At 41.4% G+C, this 23,512-nt stretch overlaps 1 protein-coding gene across 1 annotated transcript in view; it reads right to left on the bottom strand.

Annotated features, from left to right (window-relative positions):
• Positions 1 to 23,512, bottom strand: part of cerkl (ceramide kinase-like) — a 37,333-nt gene that overhangs the window by 1,623 nt on the left and 12,198 nt on the right. Inside the window, exons 3-13 of the mRNA XM_037109675.1 lie at positions 23,091 to 23,321; positions 15,667 to 15,798; positions 14,827 to 14,890; positions 10,855 to 10,985; positions 7,887 to 7,961; positions 4,804 to 4,981; positions 4,116 to 4,181; positions 3,417 to 3,442; positions 3,223 to 3,331; positions 3,000 to 3,096; positions 802 to 998 (exon numbers count right to left, since the gene is read on the bottom strand). Coding sequence (XP_036965570.1) covers positions 802 to 998; positions 3,000 to 3,096; positions 3,223 to 3,331; positions 3,417 to 3,442; positions 4,116 to 4,181; positions 4,804 to 4,981; positions 7,887 to 7,961; positions 10,855 to 10,985; positions 14,827 to 14,890; positions 15,667 to 15,798; positions 23,091 to 23,321 — 1,306 coding nt within the window. The remainder of the gene's footprint in view (positions 1 to 801; positions 999 to 2,999; positions 3,097 to 3,222; positions 3,332 to 3,416; positions 3,443 to 4,115; positions 4,182 to 4,803; positions 4,982 to 7,886; positions 7,962 to 10,854; positions 10,986 to 14,826; positions 14,891 to 15,666; positions 15,799 to 23,090; positions 23,322 to 23,512) is intronic.

Raw genomic sequence — 23,512 nt, 5'->3', positions numbered from 1 at the left:
TTTACTCCATGTATCGCAGCAATGGGCCAACACAGTCCATGCAGCATCTACGTATGTATGTCTGTGGTTGGGAAACTCAAAAAAGAGGGCATTATACAACCTTCCATGGGCTGAGTAGTGCTAATGAATGCACTGATGAGAGAGACCTCAGAGGCAGACATCTTGAAGCAAAAATAAAATAAAATAAAAAACCAATCCACTGGGACACGGGTCGGCTCTTGGCGTAGGCCATATAGGCGGTCGCCTAGAGCGCCACATGCTGGAGGGGCTCCGCATCCTTCTCTGTCTGCTGCAGCTACATGTTTTTGCTTGTGCAGTAATAATCGGCCTAATCTACTCTATAACCATCCAGATGCAGAAGCCTCCAACAGCTGCTGGAGAAGGGCCTTCTGATCTGCCATCTACACCACTCTCTGTCTCTGAAGCATGTAAGTCCAGAAAATGATTTTTATGGGTTCAGTTATGTCACTAGTATTTTATTATTATATTACTAAATGCTACAGTTAAATCTGCCGGCCCTGCTTGGACAGATAGCACTAGAGTGAAGTGACACAATGTTATTTTCTTTTGTTATTTGGGTGAACTGATCCTTTTCAAAAAGGGAGACCATAAATGCACTTTAATATAATATACAGTAATGTATGTTTGTCTGACCGTAGACTACAGATTGACAATAATTAAATTAATCATTAGTTGCAGCCCTGTTTCATGCAGTGTAATGAAATGTGTTAATACTAATATACATTTTATTGTACTTAAAGGGTACATTCTTTTCAGGAACAACACCACTGATCAGCACACCTGATGAGCACTTCGTTAGCGATCTCCACCAGCTCTCCATCGATGTTCCAGGGGAAGGCGGCTCCCTCTGATTGGATGATGGGAGAGGTTTTAGAGTCGCCGTCTTCCTCACTCTCCTCCTCCGACCAGCCAGTCAGCGCCCGGGGGCGGATCCTCACTGCTGACACGGCATGCGTCTCCACGAAGGAGAAGCTGAACTGCAGAGGGACAATCAGACAGTCAGACTGGCAGACCAATCAGGAGACAGAGAGGAGTGTGTGTGTGTGTGTGTGTGTGTGTGTGTGTGTGTGTGTGTGTGTGTGTGTGTGTGTGTGTGTGTGTGTGTGTCCTCGCAGGTCAAAGATCTACTAAGGATGGAGATTGTCTTTAAGCAGCTTGTTTATCTGGAGCAGTGACTGGGCTTCTTCCTGTTTACAATTGACTGCTGTCTGAACTGTTGCCCCATAGAACTCCAACAGGGGGCAGCAAAGACCAGGAGACAGACAGATAGACAGACCGACTCATTGTCCTGTCTGTCTGCTTCACTTCAACCTTAGGGTTGCTATTTTTACTTAGAATAAAGCTGATCCTGCCAGAGAGGCTCACAGTAGTCCTGTGGTCGAATGTATCTAAGTGCATTAATTCAAATATTGTACTGAGAATGTAAGTATGGATGTAGAAATTTGAAGTATATGTACGTAAATTGTGTATTTTCATCTCATGGCACTCCACTTCCATTCCACTTAGTTTCTAAGGTTTCTAAGTATGTTTTACTTTATTTACTCCTCTACATCAACATGATAACTTTACTTACTAGTCACCTTAAAATATAATATTTTGAAAACATATGAAGAGCTTTCAAAATGTGGCGTGAAACAACAGTAAAATGCTGCTTAACCACTGAGTAATAGCAATCTAATGATATAATAATAATAATTTAATACACGTCTTATCAGATTTCAAATATAAACTCACAGGAGTAATTACTCAGTCTTTTGAAAATTCAAGTATATTTTCCTGATAATACTTAATATGTACTTTTACTTCACAACATAATGTAACTTTGTTACATTAATATAACAGCTTTAAAATCATCATTATGGTACAGTATCTTGAAACGTGTCTGTTACATACAAGTAATATACAAGTTTTCAACACTTAACATCATTAACAAAAAAGGTTTTGTTTGTAATTGTTGTTTGTTGGGAGGCAGTAAATCGCACAAAATGCCAGTTTCCACATAATGTCACTTTAAGTTACATTTTTGCCATAATAAACTATTTTCTACAGTTTGGTGGCCAGAAGCAGAGTCGATGTCTCTGACCATGTTTTTCAGATCATATTCGGATTCTCAAGTGACTCAGCGGAGATCCTACGTCCACAGTCGGACTCAAACCAACTGCTCCACCAGGACACCCCGTCCTGTCAAGTTTGACGCTGAGCTGCACCAGAATAGAAGCGAATAAGATGTAGGTCAATAAGTAAACAACCTGTTTACTCTTGAGGACAGTGAATGCCACACTGTCAGTATATTTAGTAAGTGGGTTAGTGTGCTGTCTCACAGGCCAAGCCGAGCTGAACCAGGTTAATCTATCCGTTAACTAGTTTGTTTTTTGCCCTGTAAGAGATGGAGCATTAGGATGGCGAGGTCAACACTGTGATGTCATTACCGTAGAAATGGTTTAGATAGCCGCCTCTATTTTGGATCCAGTTTGTAGTTGTAATTTAACAGATATATCTAGTCAATAATATATATTTCCCAATATCGGGTCAATAATTTATCTGCTTTATATCATGAATCCCTATTTAAAATGTTATAATATGTTATGCGTTATGTGTGTAAAATGTTATTTAATCCTGTCTATAGGGTTGAGGTAATACCTGAACTGTGGTTGCCTGAGGTGGGACCTGGGATTTGGGACATCTATACTGGATTCATCAAAGTTTAAGGACGCTGCTAACACTATTCATTTTTACTTTTTGGCATAACAGACATGGTCTATTATGCACATATACAACTTGCTCATTTATTTTCCAAACCATAATATAAAATAGCAAAAAATAACATTTTAACTCACAAGAGCATTATAATAATGTCATGTTTTGTTGACAATTGACTGGGAATGTTGTCCTGGTGCACATGTGGAATTTGATCTAATCAGGAGATAATAATTTGTCATTTCATCACAAATAAACACAGATGTCTGTTCTCAGCTGACCTGTCCACTGGAGTTGCTGTATCTCTTCAGGTGTTTGATGAACTCTGACCTGGAAGTGTTTCCAACTGCAATCAATGCAGCGCTGCCATTGGCCAGCCTGTCACAAACAGGAAATGGAGGAGTACAGTCAGTGGCAGAAACATGATGATAAGACCTGCGGTGTGGTGCATTCAAGGTCACGACACAGCTGATTTAAATATTCTTAGAGGGATTAACTGCTCACCTGGTGTTTGGAGCCAGGCCTTGAGGCGTGTGTGGACTCAGACAGGGGATGGACATGATGCTGATGTTTAGATACAGGCCCTGATTGGTCGTCCAGGACTCTTCCCCTTCTGTACCAACCCCCCAAAAATCAGTAAGCATACAGAGATAAAGAGATGGAAATCTGAGCCAAGGACAGACAAGCACTGGTCTCACCTGGCTCTTGGTCTTGGGTCTGGTCTCTGCAGGAAAGGGAATCAAATATTGTTTTAAGCATGACACAAAGTTTGTAAATAAAATATTTAATAGCTGCATTCAAACCAGTTCATGATGATGATTATATCAGTTATGCCAGCAAAAATACTGAGACGATTAGTTAAAACTGTAACTAGAGCACAGTGGTGATAAAAAAGTGATGATACAGATTTGAGGCAATCACTTTTTAAGCAGTTTAATGTTGCTTCAAATGAACCCCAAAAGAGAAACTAAGAAAATACAATATTTAATCACTGAAAACTGGAATGAATGCACTTTCAGTGTTTATGTCTATATTTTGACATATTATTTTTCAAGTCCAGGTTTTGTTCATTTTTCAAGAGGATCTTTGCGCTCAATGACAAAAGAGACAAGCTGTGCGGCTGGATTGAGTGTATATTGCTTTTTCTGATTTCACTGTTCAGTAAATGTAACAGTTGTTTGAAGCTGAAGTCAAAGCTGCATCAAGCCAGACAACAGCACTGTTGATCTACAGGCAGATGTTCTTCTGTGCCACCCGCGTAATTAATCACCAGCCACCACTGATACAGAGCCCTGAGCTTTGAAACAACCCAGCCTGCTCTATTTCACAGTGTTGCTCTGACGATGACCTACAATTTACTGTCCATATATAAAACAGTATGTGTGTGTGTTTCTCACCGATGTTCAAATAAATTCTTTTTTGACATCTTTACAGGTAAAAAAGACAGTTGGCAGTCCTCTGGCCTGAGGGAGACAGAGGACAAACAAAAATGAGAAAACAGTCTAGGGCCCAAATCCAAACCGATCCGTACATACTTCCACTTTGGACAGAGTGTGACTTCATGGAGGCATGGAGTCACACTTACGGCTGTGAAGTGTCTCTCAACTAAGGGGGAGGGCACAAATGTACTGGCAAGCTTTGTGACATCCTCCCCTTCTCCCACGGAAACCAGAACATAGACAAACAATACATATTTTTACACATCTGTACTTTTTGTCCTCTCTATATGTCATTATAATTATTATAAAACATGTATATTCCCTGCGTTCTATTTAACTCCATTTTAGTCTATAGCCACGGTAGCGATCTCAATGCTCAACATTAGCATGCTAACATGTTCACAATGAAAACAGTAAAATAATGATGTTGTACAGGTATGATGTTCACTATGTTCTCCATCTTACTTTAGCCTGTTAGCGTGTTGCTAATAAGCAAAGGGGACAAGACAAATGACAACACAGATGGGGAAAACTTGAATAAAAAAGCCCTAAATCATGTCTCCTCTCATCATCAGACTTTAAATTCTAAACAAGATATGAGCCCTGTGTGGTTATATTTATATATATGCATGCACGTGTGTGTTACCTCAGCTTAGCCAGTGTCTTCACCAGAGCGTACTCTCGTCGCCGTGACGATGGCATCCATCTCTTCTTCTCTGCCAGTGCCAAGCTCCGTCCACCAAAGCCAAACATGGCGGAGAAACCAAAACGCACCAACTGACCGAGAGAGGAGAAGCTGCACATGTCCACCTGCTGCAGGTGACCTGCAGACAGAAAAGAGAGGGGGATATGAAATACAGATCAAATAATATTAACTTTTAATATTGAAAAAAAAAAAAAAAAAGGACCCTAAAACACACACACACACACACACACACACACACACACACACACACACACACACAGTCTATAAGAAGGCCAAGTGGTCGTATGGTGAGAAGCTCATTAATATTAATGAGAAGCAGCACTCTAAATATGGCTGAAAGAAAAAGGGTCAAGAGTCTGTGTGTGTGTGTGTGTGTGTGTGTGTGTGTGTGTGTGTGTGTGTGTGTGTGTATCTTAAATATCTATAAACTTCAGTGGAGTCGTTGGCCACTCTCTGGTTGTTAATGCTCCAGTTTGGCCAGTCTCTGGCGGTACATCAGTCCAGTTTTACCAGTCCCCTGGCTGCAACAGTCCAGTCTGACCAGTCTCTGAAGCTGCAGACTTCAGAGGACATTTACAGCAGATTTAGGACAAATGTGTGTCTCTCTCAGAGTCAGTGAGGATTAAATGACAATCTGTCCCTCTTAATGTTTTCCAAAGCACGAAAATGCTTTTTACTTGAAGTGAAATTCTTCATTCAGTGACATATTAACATTAAGTGCCTTAGTTTGCTGTTTCTTCTGTTTGATGGAAACATTCAAGCCAACAAAAAAAAAACATGACACCTGTAAAATTCCCTTAAAACTATCAAACACATCAGCTGATGAGGGCCAACAGATACGACTTGTATTTTCAAAATGTGACTCTGCCATTAGAGCCCACATACACACATGGCTGCGCTCATGTACAGCAGTTCAGTTTACTATTGCAAAAATGAAAAGTGAGCTTTTTGGTGACTTGAACACCTGTCCCAAGAATATGCAACATCTGTCTGAATTTTAAAGTGAAAAGGTAAAGTTACAAAATATGAAAAAACAAACAACTTTATAAGCAAGGATCCATTGCACAGGATTTTTCTCAGTTTCTTTAATGTCTGGAGTGGCTCAGAAGCCTAGCCAACTCTGTCCAGACTATCGGTCTCAACAGAATTTCTAATACATACACACCACACCAGTCAAGTGAAAACAATATGAACACCCCAAGCTGTTTAATGTTTATTTTTCCACAACTTGTGACCATCGCACAAACCATAATAGTAAATGGAAAATATCTAGTCAGCCTCATCATCAACCTGATTTTGCCATCAAGACCATTCAGTAAGATCCTACACACACACACACACACACACACACACACACACACACACACACACACACACACACACACACACAAACACACACACAGCATGCCATCTGGCCACATACCTGCTGTAACCTACTGAACTGCTATCTCCCCACCTGCCTGTCTGACGGACTGCCTGTCTGTCTCTCTGGATAGAATCTGATTTCTTCACCATATGGCGTGTTGTCCGTGTGTGGATGTACGTGTGTCTGTGTGACACTGCTTTAATCCTGAGACAGGCAGTGTCACACTCAGTGAGATCAAACCTGCAGTGCCTCTTAAGAAGCTAAAACCAACATATATTTTGGCCAGTTAAAGAGCAGGTAACACAGTATACTGCAGTCTGATTAAAAAACAAAAATCATAGCTGATTTGTCTGTCATCTTGCCCCTACAAGAACGAGGCGGGGTTTCGCAGATGAGAGGGAGGAGCGGAACCACAAGGGTTCCACAAAAACAAATGAGCCTCCTCCACTCGCTGTGCATGTGCGACGCTTTAGGCACGTGATTGTATTGCAACTGCCCCCTGCAAACCTTTATGCGATGAGTCTAACGGTTCTCCTCTGACAACTCTATGGCCGGTTGGTTGTGTTCGGGCTGGGCGATTTATCGATATAATATTGATATCATGATATGAGACTATATGTCAACTTATGATATGGGATACACATTGTCTTTTCCTGGTTTTAAAGACTGCATTGATGATGATGATGATGGTACAACACACGATGAGTAATGTTGAGATTTTATTACAGTTCATTAAAGTTGAGGTATAAACTCACCTGTGGTGTCCATGGGAAAAGCTTCCTGCCTGGGAACTGTTTTCTATTGTTTGGGAATTAGTCTTATTTGTGCCACTGAATACTCCCATCTGTCACTCACTCAAACACACACACACACACACACACACACACACACACAGCTCTAGCATTAATTAGTGTTAATGAACCGCCACCTCACCACAACCTATCATTCAAAAACAGCAGCCTACCCTGCTGCCAGCTGATTGGTCAGCAGGTTTACCTGGATGGATGCTGGGAGTGGTGGAGGGGGCGGGGCTCCAGTGAGCAGAGTAAACCAGTGATTTAGTGTGAAAGTGATCCCACTGTTAGACATCTGTCTGCTGCCTCCCTCATGAGACAAGTCACACCGTCTGCTGCTGTCTGTAGGTTTGTTTGTTCTGAATATCAGCCAATCACATGAAAGCTCGACAAAAACACAAGTTCCTCATTGGCTTCCTGCTTGAAATAAATTAAATTAGAACAATTTTGGAGAGATGACCATAGACCTAGATGTGCTAGAACCCACAAAGGACAATGCAACAAAAAACAAGTGGAAGAAGTCACCCAGAACATCATGCTCATAGATCTGGAACAAGTAAAACTCATCAAGTAAGATGTGACTCTAACTGTAACTAGAACAACTTTAATTGGAAAACAGACCTGTAACAGTACTCAATACCCAATACTCTATGTTTTTACAGTAGATGATGAACAAATACACTGAAGCATAGAGCTGGAGGAGGAATAATTCACCAATGGCAATCAAAATATAGATCTAGAACCTGCAGAACTAATCTAGGACAATGTGTCTATAGATCTGGAACAAATCTAACCCCACCATAGCCAATGTGACTATGGTCATTGGGGGTTGTACCTACAGATCTAGAACAGATAGAACCTACCCAGGACGATGTGCAAGGCTGCAGTGACCGGATCTCTGACTCCATGAACAGAACAGGAAACCACATCTGTAGACCCTGAAAAGATGGACAGGCAATGAAACACCATGTCTGGTAGTTTCTACATGCTATGGATATATATAAGGGGCCATCAGGGACATTATTCAGAATTACCTCACAAACACATGTAAAATGCTCTTACATACACTACTGGAACACTCTCACATAAACAACTGAAAAATTATTCACTGACACACACTGCTAATACGCTCTCACACATACATGTGAAATGCTCTTATATACACTACTGAAATGTTCTCATACATACAAGTGAGTGAAACGCTCTCACACACACTACTGAAATGCTCTCACACACACTACTGAAACGCTTTCGCACACACTACTGAAACGCTCTCACACATACTACTGAAATGCCCTCATACACACTACTGAAACACTCTCGCACACACTATTGAAACATTCTCACACACACTACTAAAACGCTCTCACACACACACTACTGAAACGCTCTCACACACACACTACTGAAAGGCTCTCACACACGCTACTGAAACACTCTCACACACTACTGAAACGCTCTCATACACACTACTTAAATGTTCTTGCACACAACACTGGAATGCACTCCGACACGCACACCATTTTGCATTAACTACTAAAAAGCTTTACCACATACTAGAAAAATGTGTTCATGCACACAGCTGAAATGCTCTGATATAGAATTGCAAACTATGACAGTTCAGTAGTGAATATGAAAATTATATTAAACAGGAAGGCCTTCCTGTCATTTGACGGAAAAAGGAAGAATCCACACAGGGAAATGCACGTGGTTTTGCTCACTTTGAAGTACTTCAACCCTTGCTTCAACCACGATGTATGTTCAACGAATTTAAACGAATATATATGGTTATGCTCACTGACTGGAATGCAGGAGACCAGGGTTCCAATCCCGGTCGGGATGAAAACATCATCCAGTAAGGGTCCTTTGGCAAGACCCCTCATGATATACCTGCCTACCTCAGGGATGAGTGAACACAGAAATGATAGAGTCATACCGGCTCAGACGTCGCCAAGTCATTGCTGAGGTCAACAAGGTCTGCGTCAGTTGCTAGGGAACCAGGGCAAACTGATGAGAAATGGGCTACTGGAACAAAACACAGATGGACGAGGGCAGAAAATACGGAGTTGCTGGAATGCCACTATACAAGCAATCCCAGAGAGAGGGGATACATGCAGCGAATGTGGGACCATTGGATACTTCGAAACCCACAATCAAGGCTAACAAAGAAACAGCTGTTAGCCCAGTGTTCCAACACCTGTCATCGAAATCTACTATCACAACTAGAGATTGATGAAATACAACAACGATGCTACGGCAAGGGGGAGCCAGGACGGCAGGTCAGCGGGGAGATGTCATCATCATCCCCACAACCAGAGATTGGGTACCAAGCCCCAACAGATACCAACAGCCTCAACACAAGAGCTGCTGACCTGAGAAGGAAGATCGTGACCCAACTAGAAACCTGGAGCCCCCGACTCCACCAATTACCTGTCTCTGGTGGCAAAAATGAGTAAGCATGTGGCTCAATACATGAGCGAGGTACAGAAAGGAATTGGCAGCAACACCAGAGGAGCCAAGCACCAGCTACTGGTTGACAGAACAATCGCCCGAGACTGTAAGAAGAAACAGACCGACCTGTGCACTGCCTGGATTGACTACAAGAAAGCCTACGACTCGATGCCACACACATGGATACTGGAATGTCTGGAACTGTATAAGATCAACAGGAGCCTAAGGGCCTTCATCCAGAACTCAATGGAAATGTGGAAAACAACCCTAGAGGCCAATTCAAAGCTGCTGGTAAATTCTAAAATCTACCAGCCACTCAACATTTTTACCAGTCACTTTTAAATTTAAGTGTTGATGTGTATAAAGCAATGTCTAGAAACATGTTTTCCTGTACAAGACATGCACATTTCCCTATGTTCATGCAGCCGGGGGTAGCCAGCTCCATAGACGTATATACAGCCAGTGTCCGTTTCCTCATCGAGTTTAATCTGAAGATGTTGCAGAAATGAAATCCAAATTTCATGACTGTCTAGATGTACGGCCTGTGATTTTCAGGTTGATATCATTCAATATGACCATTTACAACGGGGGAACGCAGCCTGACAGCTTGGAATACAACTGTAAGATATTGTTCCCCCTCTGGTCAATATGAAAGGAGGCTGATATATCTTTCAAATTCATACTCCTGACTTCTTTCCCCACAACAGATAACTCCTATGAATTTCAGGCTGATGTCATTAAATTGGACCAATTAAAACAGGGGGAATGCAACCACTGACTGCTTGGAATATTACTGTCAGATACTGTTCCCCCTCTGCCCCACACATCTTTGAAATTCATACTCCTGACTTCTTTCCCCACAACAGATAAGTCTTGTGATTTTCTGGATAATATCATTCTACTGGACCATTTAAAACAGGGGGAACGCATCCTGACAGCTTGGAATCCTACAATGTAACTTTCATATTCACTGCTGAACTGTCATAATTTACAATTCTATATCAGATCATTTCAGCTGTGTGCGTGAGCACATTTTAGTATGTGGTAAAGCGTTTTAGTAGTTTTTGCAAAATGTTGTGAGCATTACAGTAGTGTGTGTGAGAGTGTTTTAGGAGTGTGTGTGAGAGCATTTCAATAGTGTGTGTGAGAGTGTTTCAGTAGTGTGTGTGAGAGCGTTTCAGTATTGTGTGAGAGCGTTTCAGTAGTGTGTGTGACAGCGTTTCAGTAGTGTATATAAGAGCATTTCACATGTGTGTAAGAGGTAATTCTGAATAATGTCCCTGACGGCCCCTCATAGATATATGTGTTTCAGTACAGCGTTGGTCCAGTGGGTGGATTGACACGCTGAGGATCTATATGGGGACGTGTCCTCTTTCTCACCAGCTGGAATGATTCCAAGTGGCAGCACTGGTTTCACTGGTTTCTCTGGAGAATCAGCATCCAGCTGAGCTCTGAGGACCACAGCATGACAGAGCTCTGCCACCGAACCGTCCCCGCCAACACACACCACCCTGACAGACAGGTGGAGACAAAACAGTGTGGATAGCTTGGACAGTTGTATTAGTCATCTAAAATAAATATACATCATATAAATCAACATCAACCCCTTATGCTGGTTGACAGGAAATCCAGTAACAGTGAACACTCATGAATGGGTGAATTTTTTTTGGCAATTTGAACAGGTATCCTGAAATACACAGTCATCCAGCAGGGGGCGTGGCTTTTCCATATGGTCATTGCTGAGGTCAATTACTGTCAGGGCTGTAGCTATCAATGAGATAATGTCCTCTAATATTTCTTGGAATTTTGGGGGTTTAATGACCTGAAGAGATCAATACAATCATACACAATCATATACTTGAACAGATGAATGCATAAATAAAATGACATTTTATAGTTCCTTTTTTAAATACTAAGACAAAATTGTGTTTGGCTGGTGATTAGTCAAAATGTGTTTTAAGAAGCGGAATTTCTATGAGAGTTTGATGTCTTAAATCCTGTTTGTGAACCTGACACGTGGACGTAAACTAAAATATAACAAATAATGAGAGCACAAGAAAATATTAAACCTGATTTGAAAAAGCAAAAAGGCTCATCTTCAGAATTGCAATAAATGTGATGTAAACAGACTCCGCCCCTCCCCCCATGGATGGGATTACCTGAAGCTTCGGTCACCACGGTGACAGCCAGCCTAATTGGCAAATGTAGGTTTCAAACAAATCCTCCTGAGCAGCCTCACACACACACTCACACAGACACACACACTGAGCAGCTAGCTTAGCAATGAAGCTAATCTTCTCTAAGCACATTAAGCTTTATGAGGGCTGAGCACAAAAGCTGCTTACACACTCTCATGAACAGAAACACACACACACAGACACACACCATACACATACACAGACCATAACAGATAATAATGAGCTTGATCAGGATAGTAGTTGTAACCATTGTTGTTGTTGCATTATCTCACATTACATTATTTCCATGTTTTCCTTATTTTTTATTTCCAGCTCATTTGGACGTTTGACCTCACCTGTCTGCATGTATAAGTGTGTGTGTTTGTGGGTGTGTCTAATCAGTCTGGGTCAGTGTGCTTTAGTGTCAGCCTCTGACAGTAAAATGCTATTTAATTATCTGGTTCAGTTAAGTCTGTTATGGAAGGATGAGGTCACAGTTTAGTCATGAACATTACCTTCCACTTTAATGTAAACACTAGGCCTTTATTTTCTATAGCTTGAACTTCACTTTGCTTTAATGGGTTAGACTATAACTATATATTGTAACCATACAGTTTGACAATAAATGTCTGATCTTAAATTGTGCAAAGTCAAAATTTTTTTTGCTTAACTTTCAAACGGGACAACTGAAAAGATTCAAACTCATCCAAAGACAAAGTTTTCAACCAACTCATTGAGCAAAGGTCAGCAAACTAGCTGTCTATGAGTCAAATATTTGTGTAAATGCATAATTATGACGAAAGAGGCACTTTTAAGATTTACTGTGTTTTCATTTTTGGGTCAAGCTCATTTTCAGTGGGAGAGCTACGGGCACTTTTACGATGCATCAAAATCGCTATTTTTAAAACACTAAGAAGGCTAGACACTACATGAAACTTAACTCATAGCTTCACCAGAGTTTACTAAAAATAAAGTTTTTGAATTACTCATGTTAGCAGATGCTTGTTCCACTAGCCACTGTCCGGCTTGTGAGAAGCATCGATCTCTGAATGCGACGTTACATAGAGGTGAGTTAAGGTAGAACGCTCCTAAAGCTTAGTTCCATATATATGCACTGATAATTCGTTGTTTTGTCATTAGTGAAAAACAATATTGACCTTGAAGTTAAAAAGGAGCCTCTTATATGAAACAATACTAAAAAGCCAGAAAAGTCACATGAGATATGGCGTTGCGTCCTCCATATTAGATCGCATTCGAGGATCGACACTTCTCTACTGGCACTGACGGCGGCTAGTGGAACAAGCATCTGCTAAGACGAGTTGAACTTTCTTTTTAGTAACTCTGTGTACACAAACAATGTTCTCAATGTTCATGTTCATGTGTAGAGACCCTGGTGATACTATGAACAAAGTTTCATGTTGCATTGTAAAAATAGCAATTTCGATGCTATCACTAAAGTGCCCGTAGCACTCCCATTGAAAATTAGTAAAAGCGCCTCTTTCGTTGTAATTATGGTTTTATACAAAGGTTTGACTTGGGTACATTCACAAAAAAAGCCTAGGTTGCATTTTGGCAAGCGTTTCACTTTAAAATGTTCTTGAAGCATTTCATTGGCAGCTCACAGCCATCCTATACATACGTATATACATATACAGCTTTTTTATATCAATCATATGTTCTATGAAAAATTAAATGTGTTGAAATTAAGCTCCAGTGAAAGTTCAGATAGGAAGACCACTCTTTCGCATGCTCAGTTTTATTTCTGTTACCATCCTTTAACGAGAATGTTTTTTGCACTATCTGGTCAATTTCCTTAACACCCATATTTATTCTGTATTTATTATCTGTATTTAAAATCTACATTTAAAAAACAAAACAAAAAATGCTGTTAGTTTTGCACTACATCATGTAAATATGTATATATGTATATGTCTTCCCCTTTTAATTTTATTGCTTATAATACATTTCTGTTTTTGTAAGATTATGTCGCTGCTGTAACAAACAAATTTCCCCGTCTGCGGGACATTAAAGGATTTCTGATTCTGATTCTGATAATTACTCCAATCACACATACCTACTAATAATTGCCTGTCATCACAATCAGTTTTTGATAATGTCAATTGATATCAGCCTCTCACATCAGCTGAGCATATCTATCCTATAATGCAACTTCACTGTTCGTCTTGCTGCTGTCTTTTTAAACATGATTGTGTCCCTGCCTTGAGTTCATTCATGCTGCTCTTTTGCGCATTTGCCCCATCAGCCACCATCACCACCAGTGTCTGGTTCATTCATGCTGCTGATCAGGTCAGACACCCTTCGATCACAAAATCTTGCTGTAGAGTCTAAGCATCAAAGACTTTCTGCTGTAATATATCCCATATCAACTGCTGTAATGAACCTTTTCTTTACCTCATTCACTAGTCTTTTACCACACCACATTTCACCTGCTAGTGCAATATGACTTTGGAGAATTATCTTGAACAAATTATCCAAATATTTACTAAAATGTGTGTTTTGTGACATTTTGATATTGTAACACTGTTGAAAAGAAAGTGAAAAGAGGCCTTAGACGTTCAGACCAGAAATCATCTTAGTTTCAACTAACAATCACCACTGAAATACTGTTTCTCTATCACTCTGTGTAGAGAAAGCCCGACCCAGAATGTATCCCAGTCTAACATGAAAAATAAATCACTCCTGCAGGTTAGCGATTTGAGTGGAGCGGGGGGAAATCTGCGCGGTGCGCAAAGTTATAATGAGCGAAGCGGCCTGAAGCTGAGCGGCAAGTGGGGTGAATGACCAGCTACGTCAGTGAGGAGCAGAAATTCTCATCGCCTCACTCTGCTCACATGCTTTGAGCGCTACTGTGCCATTGCAAATACTAAACTACTTATGTTAATATAACTGAATCAGCTTCTAAGCAGCAGTTGCCTTCTGTTGTTGTGTATAGTGTAGTGTACTGAGTGCAGGAGATTGAGTACATGAAAGAATAACATCAAAATGTAAGAATGAGTGCTATTTTCTGCATACATCTTCAGCCGATTTGCAAACTTTGTTGTAGGAAATCACTATTTTCTTGGGAGAGCAAAAGAGTAAATGTGAATGTAAAAGTAAATGATCAATTTGAAATCAGAGGAGAGACGGGGATTTGTGAGAGGGAGGGACAACTTACCCATCATATTCATCCAACTTGCATTCCTTCATCACTGAGAGAGCATGTCCCTTTCTCTCTGTCACTGGAGAGACAGACAGATAGAGCGAGAGACAGGGAGAGACAGAAGAGGAGAGAAAAGGAAAAAGAGAGGGAAACAGATGGAGAGACATTAAGAAGGGCAGAGACAGAGTGCTCATGGATGTGTGTGGTCACATGTACACAAGTGTGTGTTCGATGGATGCCAAAAAAAAGTGGGACAACGGATATCACACCATCTGCTGAGAGGAGGAGAGGAGTGCGGAGGATAGGAAAGGAGAACATATGAGGAGGAGGAAGTAAGGGGAGGCCAAGAGAAAAGAGGAGAAGGGGAGGATGGGAGAGGGAGCAAGGGAGGAGAGAAGTGGAAGCACAAGAAAATACAGGAGAGGAGAGGAGAGGAGAGGAGCAAAGAGGAGAGGAGAGGAGAGGGACGGAGAGTAAACAGTTGGAAGAAGAGATGAAAAAAGGGGAGGTGATGAAAGAAGGGGAAAGAGGAGAGGAAAAGAGGAGCAGGTTGTCTCCCCCTGTCTCAACAGATGGGCTAAGCTCCGCCCCCTGTATCAGGTTACCTAGCGACCAGGGACTGCCATTAACTCTGACCTTTGGACCTCCTCTCCCTCTCTCTTTCCACACACACACACACACACACACACACACACACACACACACACACACACACTCTTCTATCTTATCACACTACATGACATCATCATCAAAAAATCTACTGTGACCCCACCACCTGTCACTCACTACCTGAGGTATAAAATAATGAACACCTGTAGATGATCAGTAGATGAATAAAAACGTGATAGGACTGACCAGTGATGTCAGTGCGGACATCAGCCATCTTGAAGAGCGGAGCCACATGATCTCTGTAGATGTGAACGGCCTCCTTCTTGTGGCTGCTGGGGTTGATGAACACCTTCAGATACCTCGGACGACTGCTGAACCCTTTGCACATAAACAGAAACACACACACAAACATATGACATTTTGCTGAAAGTATAAAATAGTAAACACGGTCTATCATCTTTAGTTTTCATACGTAGTGTGTGGCAAATTTGGTTGGTTCCCTCTTGGTCCAAACTGAAATATCTCAAAAACGACAGTATTAAGTGGAATTAAGAGGATTCTATGACATTTTGCAATGACATTCATGTTTCTCAGAGGAAAAATCCTAATGGCTTTGGTGATTTTGAGCCTTTTCCTCTAGCACCCGCAGTTGCTTCTCAACAGCTGAAAATCTACAACATGGATTATACAAAAAAGTATGTCTCACAGTATAATGACTTGAAGAACTGTATCCTGATGACTGAAGTGATCATTTAACTATTCTATTAGCACCCTCATCCGGTCAAATGTTTGATTTGTCCTACACCTGATTGACTCTGCTTCACTTATAACGTCAGGAGGAGGGCTGTCTGTTGCTAAATATTGAGAATATCGGTTACATCACTGGTAGACATGTAGAAGTGTCTGTGTGTGTTATCGATTCCACGCACACATGCACACGCACACACACACTTACTGACCCCCTGTGCAGCTCATCATTAGGCAGATTTAGAGACCGCATTATAAATCCCCACAGACCAGCACAGATCAATATACACACACACACCAGCTCCATTATCCAGCTCATTACTATAATCTGCTCCCAAAAGGCTGCGACCTCGCCCTGTTTATGACCCCACACACATACACACAGTGCGCCTCCTGCTATCGCTCTGCCCCACAGCTCTGACCAGGTTCTCAGAAGCCCCTGTGAGGAGTGAGCCAACACCCCCACCACTCAACTGGACCCCCACCAATACCAGAAGCTCCAACCGTTTTTCTGGTGTCCCCAGTACATTTAGGCCCAACCCAGTTCTAGCCAACATGACTCAATGGTGACTCACTACTGCATTTATCAGCCCAAAACGTAACACCAATTTGGATTGGACCCTGATTTACAAGTATCAAAGGATAACACGAGGTGTCCAGGAGCTTGGGATGGCATTTGGCTATCAAGCTAGAATGGCACTGCAGGCCAATAAGCCCTTTTGGATAAATCAATTCCAGGAACTCACTTAAGCTGTTACAAGCAGTCCCTAAACTCAGGAATTAAGTTTTTTTTTTTTTTTCCAGTTGCAAGACAAAAACTCCAGAGCATCTGTCACCACAGTAGAGAATCCACTGAAAGGTTTAGCCCTTTCTGCATAACTGCAATAATAAAACAATCAGCAAATTAAAATCCTGTTCCAAGATCCAATCACAAGAGGTCACTCCAGATGCATGTCAAGAGGCATGTTAGCACTAGGTGGGAATTGGAGGGCATAAGGCTGTTCAGTTGTGTATGGATCACTCAGGACTGATAGCAATACTTAATGTGAACAGCCTCAAAGAGAGAGGAGCATACCGGTGCTCTAAAACAACAGCACATTAGTAGCTGTGGTGTTCCCAGGCTGAAAATGGTGTCCACAGCTTTGGCAGCTGCAGTCACTGTGACACACAGCTAATGGAGGCTATTAAAGGTACTTTATAATATGCACTTTAGCATCAAAAAGTGTCTGAGTCATAGGTTAGTCAAACACAGAAACATGAGACCAAGTATCAAGATCCAGGTTATCATTATCTCTGATCAGAAATAAATTGTACATGAAACCACTCACGGAAAAAAGGCACTCCTTGTAAAGACTTGCCTGAGAATTTTTATCTCATTTTTAAGTTTTCTTCAATATCATAATGTACTAGTGATAGTTGTATGTGTATCAATGAGTACAGTGCAAACACAAACAGTTAATAGCTAATCTGGCATTCTTTTTATGGTGCCAGCTTAACAAAATGTAAGCAAATGTTGGTGAAAAAGTTAATTGGTCTCATGAGAAATTATCTCAATCTATTTGATGATATATCCTCAAAAGAAATGTAGACAGACCGGTAGATACAGCGATCAAATATCCATCAGATCATCTCCCTGCCTCGGCCAGCGGCAGGTTTCTATGGCACTGCTAAACGTTACCATAGTAAACAATCCCAGTGTCGTCAAGGAAGTGTTGAGTTTCTATCAGCCGACTGAAGGCTGAGCTGCTGAATGTTGTTGACAAAAACAGATGATATGTTGGTGCAGACTCCATCCAAGGTTGGTGGAGAGTAATCAATTAGAGGCTTTAAACATCCAGTGTAATGAGTCTTGGTTGAACAAAAAAGATATCACCTTGAACTTTGGGAAATTGTGTTGTACATTGTTTTGTACACAACCTAGGAAGGCTATAAAGGGAAAGTGTACATCCCCGATTCTAAAAAGTGGGGATGCTGTTTAAAACGTAACTAACAACACAATGCAATGATCTGCATATCCTTCTCAACTTACATTCAACTGTATAGAGAAAAAGGACAACAATGTAATATTCATGTTCAATGAGAGTACACAGTCATTCTGAATTTGACGCCTTCACCATATTCAGACAAGTGGGGATGGGGAAAATGAAAGACTCCAGACAGCACTCAATCAAGAACAAATATGATTGTATTAAGGATATAACTACATGGGTTTGGGAACAAGCTGCTGACTTTCAATTTCAAAAGTTTTCCAAATGCTTATAGTGTGGTTTTAAAAGTATGAAGGTGATGCATCACAGCGGTAAACATGCCACTGTCCCAGCATTGCTGGAACATGTTGCAGGGATCACATTCATAAAAACAATAACATTTTTCATGGTTTGAACATTACATATTTTGTCTTTGTACTGTATTCAACTAAATATGTGTTGAAAAGCATTTGGTAATAATTGCATTCTGTTTTTAGTTGCGTTTTACACAACAAGTGTGCAAAATATGAGGCTTGTCAGTGGGCATGACCTTCTGTATACTAACTGGGTGTCTGGGGTGTCGGATACGCATGTGTGCTGACAAACTCATTAAGATTTCAACCTACTGAAAGCCAGAGACTGACAGGTAGACAGGTTTTATCCATCCTGTCACTATGGATATACTTACTGACTTCTCAGCAACACCAGTTAATATGTAACACAGAGCTGAACACACCGACACACCGACACACCGACACACACACACACACACACACACACACACACACACACACACACACACACACACACACACACACACACACACACACACACACACACACACACAGGTAATTTACAGAGGTGTCCTCTTCTGTAGAAAATAAAGTAGAAAAATTAAGTGGAAAAAGTAGAAAAACTAGAAGAGAGCAATAACAATTAAAACACATTGAAGACAAAACACACAAAATGGGAACCGTCAAAACAGCAACTGATAAAAGCATTTTTAAAGTGAATGTCTATTTTAGGTGCTAGGAAGAAACATTCTTGGAACAAAAGATCTCTGTTTTTGCTGCATAAACGGTCAATTATGGGTACAACAAAATATGTCATAAGAGAGAATTTATACCAGCTCATGTACAGTTGCTTACAGCAGTAAATTGATTGTGTAAAACATATTCAACTATTCATACATTATTTTGCTCATTGCAGTTTCAACATTAGTTTGGCTACCACAAAAAACTATAGCGTTTCTCATTTCTCTTAGATATCCTTGAGTCATTTTAACATTTAGTTATTGGCAAATGTTGAAAGAAAAACCTAAAAAGATTCAAAAGAGTTTCGAAAGGATTTGGATCCCATTGGTTCATTTGATACAGGCTTTGAAAGTGATAAATTGTTATCAAACCCCATCCCGTTGGCCATACAGTGTGTCAATGGTGCCAATTTGACCTTATGACACCTTACAGTGCTACCCAACTTATTGCTGCCCACCTTTCAATTTGTCACCACGAACCCAAATAGACTAACCCTGCAAGAGAGCACAGAGCTGACATTGGATTAAAAAGACAATTGACTTGGGAGGAGTCGCGACAGCCCCGAGCTAGGTACGGCTGTCCCATGAGCGCCACCGTCGGCCTGTGAGTCTGTTGTGCTGTTAACAACTGCGGTCAATCCATCCCGCCATCTGACTGCGTGTATGGAAACAGACTCTATACAGCATCACTGCTTGCCTTTTGTCAGTCTGACTGCCATTCACTCTCTGCACGGCGTTCTGCAGCTGCTTCACACAGCAAACAGCACAGAATAACACTCTGGAAAGAGAGTGTCTGCTCTCTGCTCACCATTGTGCAGCTGAATGTTCGGACCTGAAGGTTAAGAAGCGGCGGTGGTGTCTGCAGCAGCGGGACTGCCCGCTCTGCGACACCACAATTCACACAACAATACACTTTTCACACTGACCTCTGGCTGGAAAATAGGCTTAGTGTCTCCACAGCAGTGGAGCAAACCGACTGTGTTTACCTTCCACACACACACACTCCTCTGCTGCGGTGTGTAAAGTCACAAAAGCCGTCACAGTTTGATGTGCAGTGTGACCACACGAGCTGACACAAGACCTGCGAGACATTCACGTATGTGTGTGTGTGAGGCCAAAGACTAACACTTAAAGAAGTTGTGACTTTGCTGCAGGGCCTCATGGGTAATCTGGTTTGATGGACAGACAGACGGACAGACAGACAGGTGACCAGCGATAACGTGTCAGACCGATGCCATGGTGATAGGAAGATGGTGGCGAGAGTGTGAGACCTCTGACCTCCTCATTTATGGATAGCTTGTAACGTCTCTGTTTGAGTTAACATCATTGGAGAAATGGTGAAAACCTGAAATGCAAAGTGTGTGAGATAAATCCATACACCCAGCACTCAAACATTTCTTTTGTGTGTTAAGTGTCAGCCAGGCACCGCCCACTATGGTGCACCTGGAAACATAGCGTCTGGGAACTTCAGTCTGCACCAGCATCCAGAACCTTATTAAACAGGTCCTGTCAGGAGGTTGTTTAGTTGCTGAGGTACAAGTTGGTTGAATTAATGCAATTTTTCTTTCACAGGACCATGTTAAATATGAACGAATCTAGACAAAGGAACACCTATTGGATGGTCAGACAACACTGAGGGAGATTTAGGCATTTTAGAGGAATCATGTTTTTTACCAGCACAACCTTCAAAACAAACCTGACATACTGTCGCCTTATAAAGTACTTAGTGGCATACTAATATAAGGAAGGTTAGGGTTGGTAAATTATTCTAGAGTTTTATTTTCTGATATTTATATCTGTTAACAACATCAATAACATTAAATCAAATATATCAAAATAAATAAATCTGTTATGGAGACTGCTGCAGGCCTCCAACCAATAGCTCATCCACTCATCTCATTCGGCCTGTTTGTTTTTAATAGAGGAATTCTGATGCTGATTATGAAAGATTGGACAGGTTACCTGTCTGTCTTCTTATGCACTCGCCTGCCTGCAGTGTCCTTTGCATTTTGCATTAGGGCGGATGTGTTGATAACAGTACACAGCCACTGGGCCTGTTCTTTAGCGGTCTGCTAACTCAGATGCACTAAGCACAAGCCCCTGAGCCACAGAATGAGTGAGCAGCAGCCGCAGGGACAGTCGTTCAGCTACTTATTGAGTACCACAAAGCACATAGCCCCTGAGCCTAATAAAATGGTCCCTTCAGCTCCTGTAACAACTTGTTAGTATAAAGGACACAGTTCCAGGGCCATACAGAGCTGCACCGGCAGCATCACCTGGAGTAACTGTTGTTTTTGGCCTGCGTAACTTCTCTTCTTGAGAGCTATTTTGTTTGTGTTCATGATTTTTACAATTGTTTTTTAAATGTATTTATTCATCTCAAAGCTAAGAGAGCACGGTGAACACAGCCAGCCCGCTACTAATACATCACCCTGATGGCCAGTGAGATGGGTGCGGTAGGATGCAGAGGCTGGTTTGAAATGAACTGGATTCAGGGCTCTGACCTTCCACATCCAGCAGCTTTGAGGTAAACTGAAATGCCCACTATCAGCCAGACCTGATCACACACTATCAGTGTTGCACCTCAATAATGTTCTTGACTGGGTGCAAATCCCTGAAGCAAGGTTCAAATCTAGCTCTGTTCAACTATCACATATGGCTGCAATGTTTGAGTGTCCACATATATTTGGACATGCAGCGTTTCAAGTTTCTGCAGGATGGTTTTCATTACACTGACATGAACTGGACTCACATACATGTATGTGACAGTGTTTTCACTAATCTTTCTTGCAGACATGATTCAACTGCTGACAGCATGCTGCTGAGTATTGCTGAATGAGTGTGTTGGCGTGTCTGTGTGTAATCTGTCACATTGTTCCGGTGGATTAGCAGATTAGCTCCATTGTCTGATGTAACTGTGACTCACCTCATAACACTGAGTGACCAACAGGCTGATAGAAAACCTTGAAATTATAATCTGAGCAGGTAGTGCTGCATGAGGCCAAGAACTAGCTAATCCTTGAACATAACAATATACGCTCAAGTTTTTCCCTATCATGTCAATAGAAGCCATCTGTAGAAATACAGTAGACAAAGGCAATTTGTATCCTTCATGTACATTATGAGTGACTGCAGTGCTAAATGACTGTCTGAATGATGAATGAGTGTCATCTGAAAATCAATTTTTCCAAAAACATTTACATGTTTGGACTTAACACGTTTGGACTTGGTGCATAATTCCAAATCACAAAAGATAGTGATATATATTATAATAAATCCCTGGAGCGTGGCTTTGGAGAGGTGACCACTACACACAGAAGAAACCAGCCTCTCTTTTCCACTACGGTCCATGGACAGGCATGGCTTGCTAGCCAAATGCTAGCAAATGCTCATAGGTAACAACTGTTATAATAAGCAATTTCATTTGAACCCATACAGGATTATTTACAGATTTATATATATATAAAAAAAAAAGATAATGGCTAATTATCAGTAAAAACAAGCGTAATTGAGGCTGAGTGTCTGGCCAAGTTACTGACATGGCAATTAGTTATACTATGAAAACTGTATTGTGAAGTTCTGATCTAGGACTGGTGGTCCATGATATACATCTGATGGAGCACAGACATTCTAATCATTAGCTCTGACTAATGACTGATTATCTGACTGATTATCAGGTGTGAATATCCCGTGACAATTACTGCTATTAATAGCAGTATTACCTGCACTGTGTGTGTGTGTGTGTGTGTGTGTGTGTGTGTGTGTGTGTGTGTGTGTGATAATCATCTTACAGTATGACGCTCGTTGAGTAAAAGTACTGAGTCATGTTTCCAGCATATCTCACCTCTTATGTAACACAGAGAAACTATTCCTAACACAATCAGTGCTTATGCTGTGCTTGCTGACAATCAGAGCGTGTGTACCTGCGAGCAGCTCCTTTAATGTGTTGTACCAGGTGTGTGTGTGCTCTGAAGAGGCATTATGGAGGTGAAGCGTGTCCTCCTCCAGCCTCTTCCCTCTCCTCTTGCAGCAGAACAGAGCCACACCGAGCACGGCCCCTCCGGACTGCTGACCTATCGCTCGCCGCCGCTTCACCTTCACCGCATACACGTCCTGTAGCAGTACCACACCTGGCTGCACCACACATGCCTCACCTGCATGGAGAGAGGAAGTGTTAACATCCGCACCTGGAAAAAGATCTGTATGCTTATGTATAAGTCAAAGGATGATCAGTGTTGCAGTTGTAGAAGCATTGCTTTCCACTCACATACTCACAGTGCCAATACTAGCGGATAAAATGTTTACCATGCTCACAATCTTAAACTAAAAACTGTTAATTAGTAGG

The sequence above is a fragment of the Acanthopagrus latus genome, chromosome 9 (assembly GCF_904848185.1).
Source record: "Acanthopagrus latus isolate v.2019 chromosome 9, fAcaLat1.1, whole genome shotgun sequence".
In the NCBI taxonomy this organism is placed as follows: domain Eukaryota; kingdom Metazoa; phylum Chordata; class Actinopteri; order Spariformes; family Sparidae; genus Acanthopagrus; species Acanthopagrus latus.
Note: the sequence above shows the minus strand (reverse complement) of the source record. Positions and strands in the feature narration are given on the sequence as shown.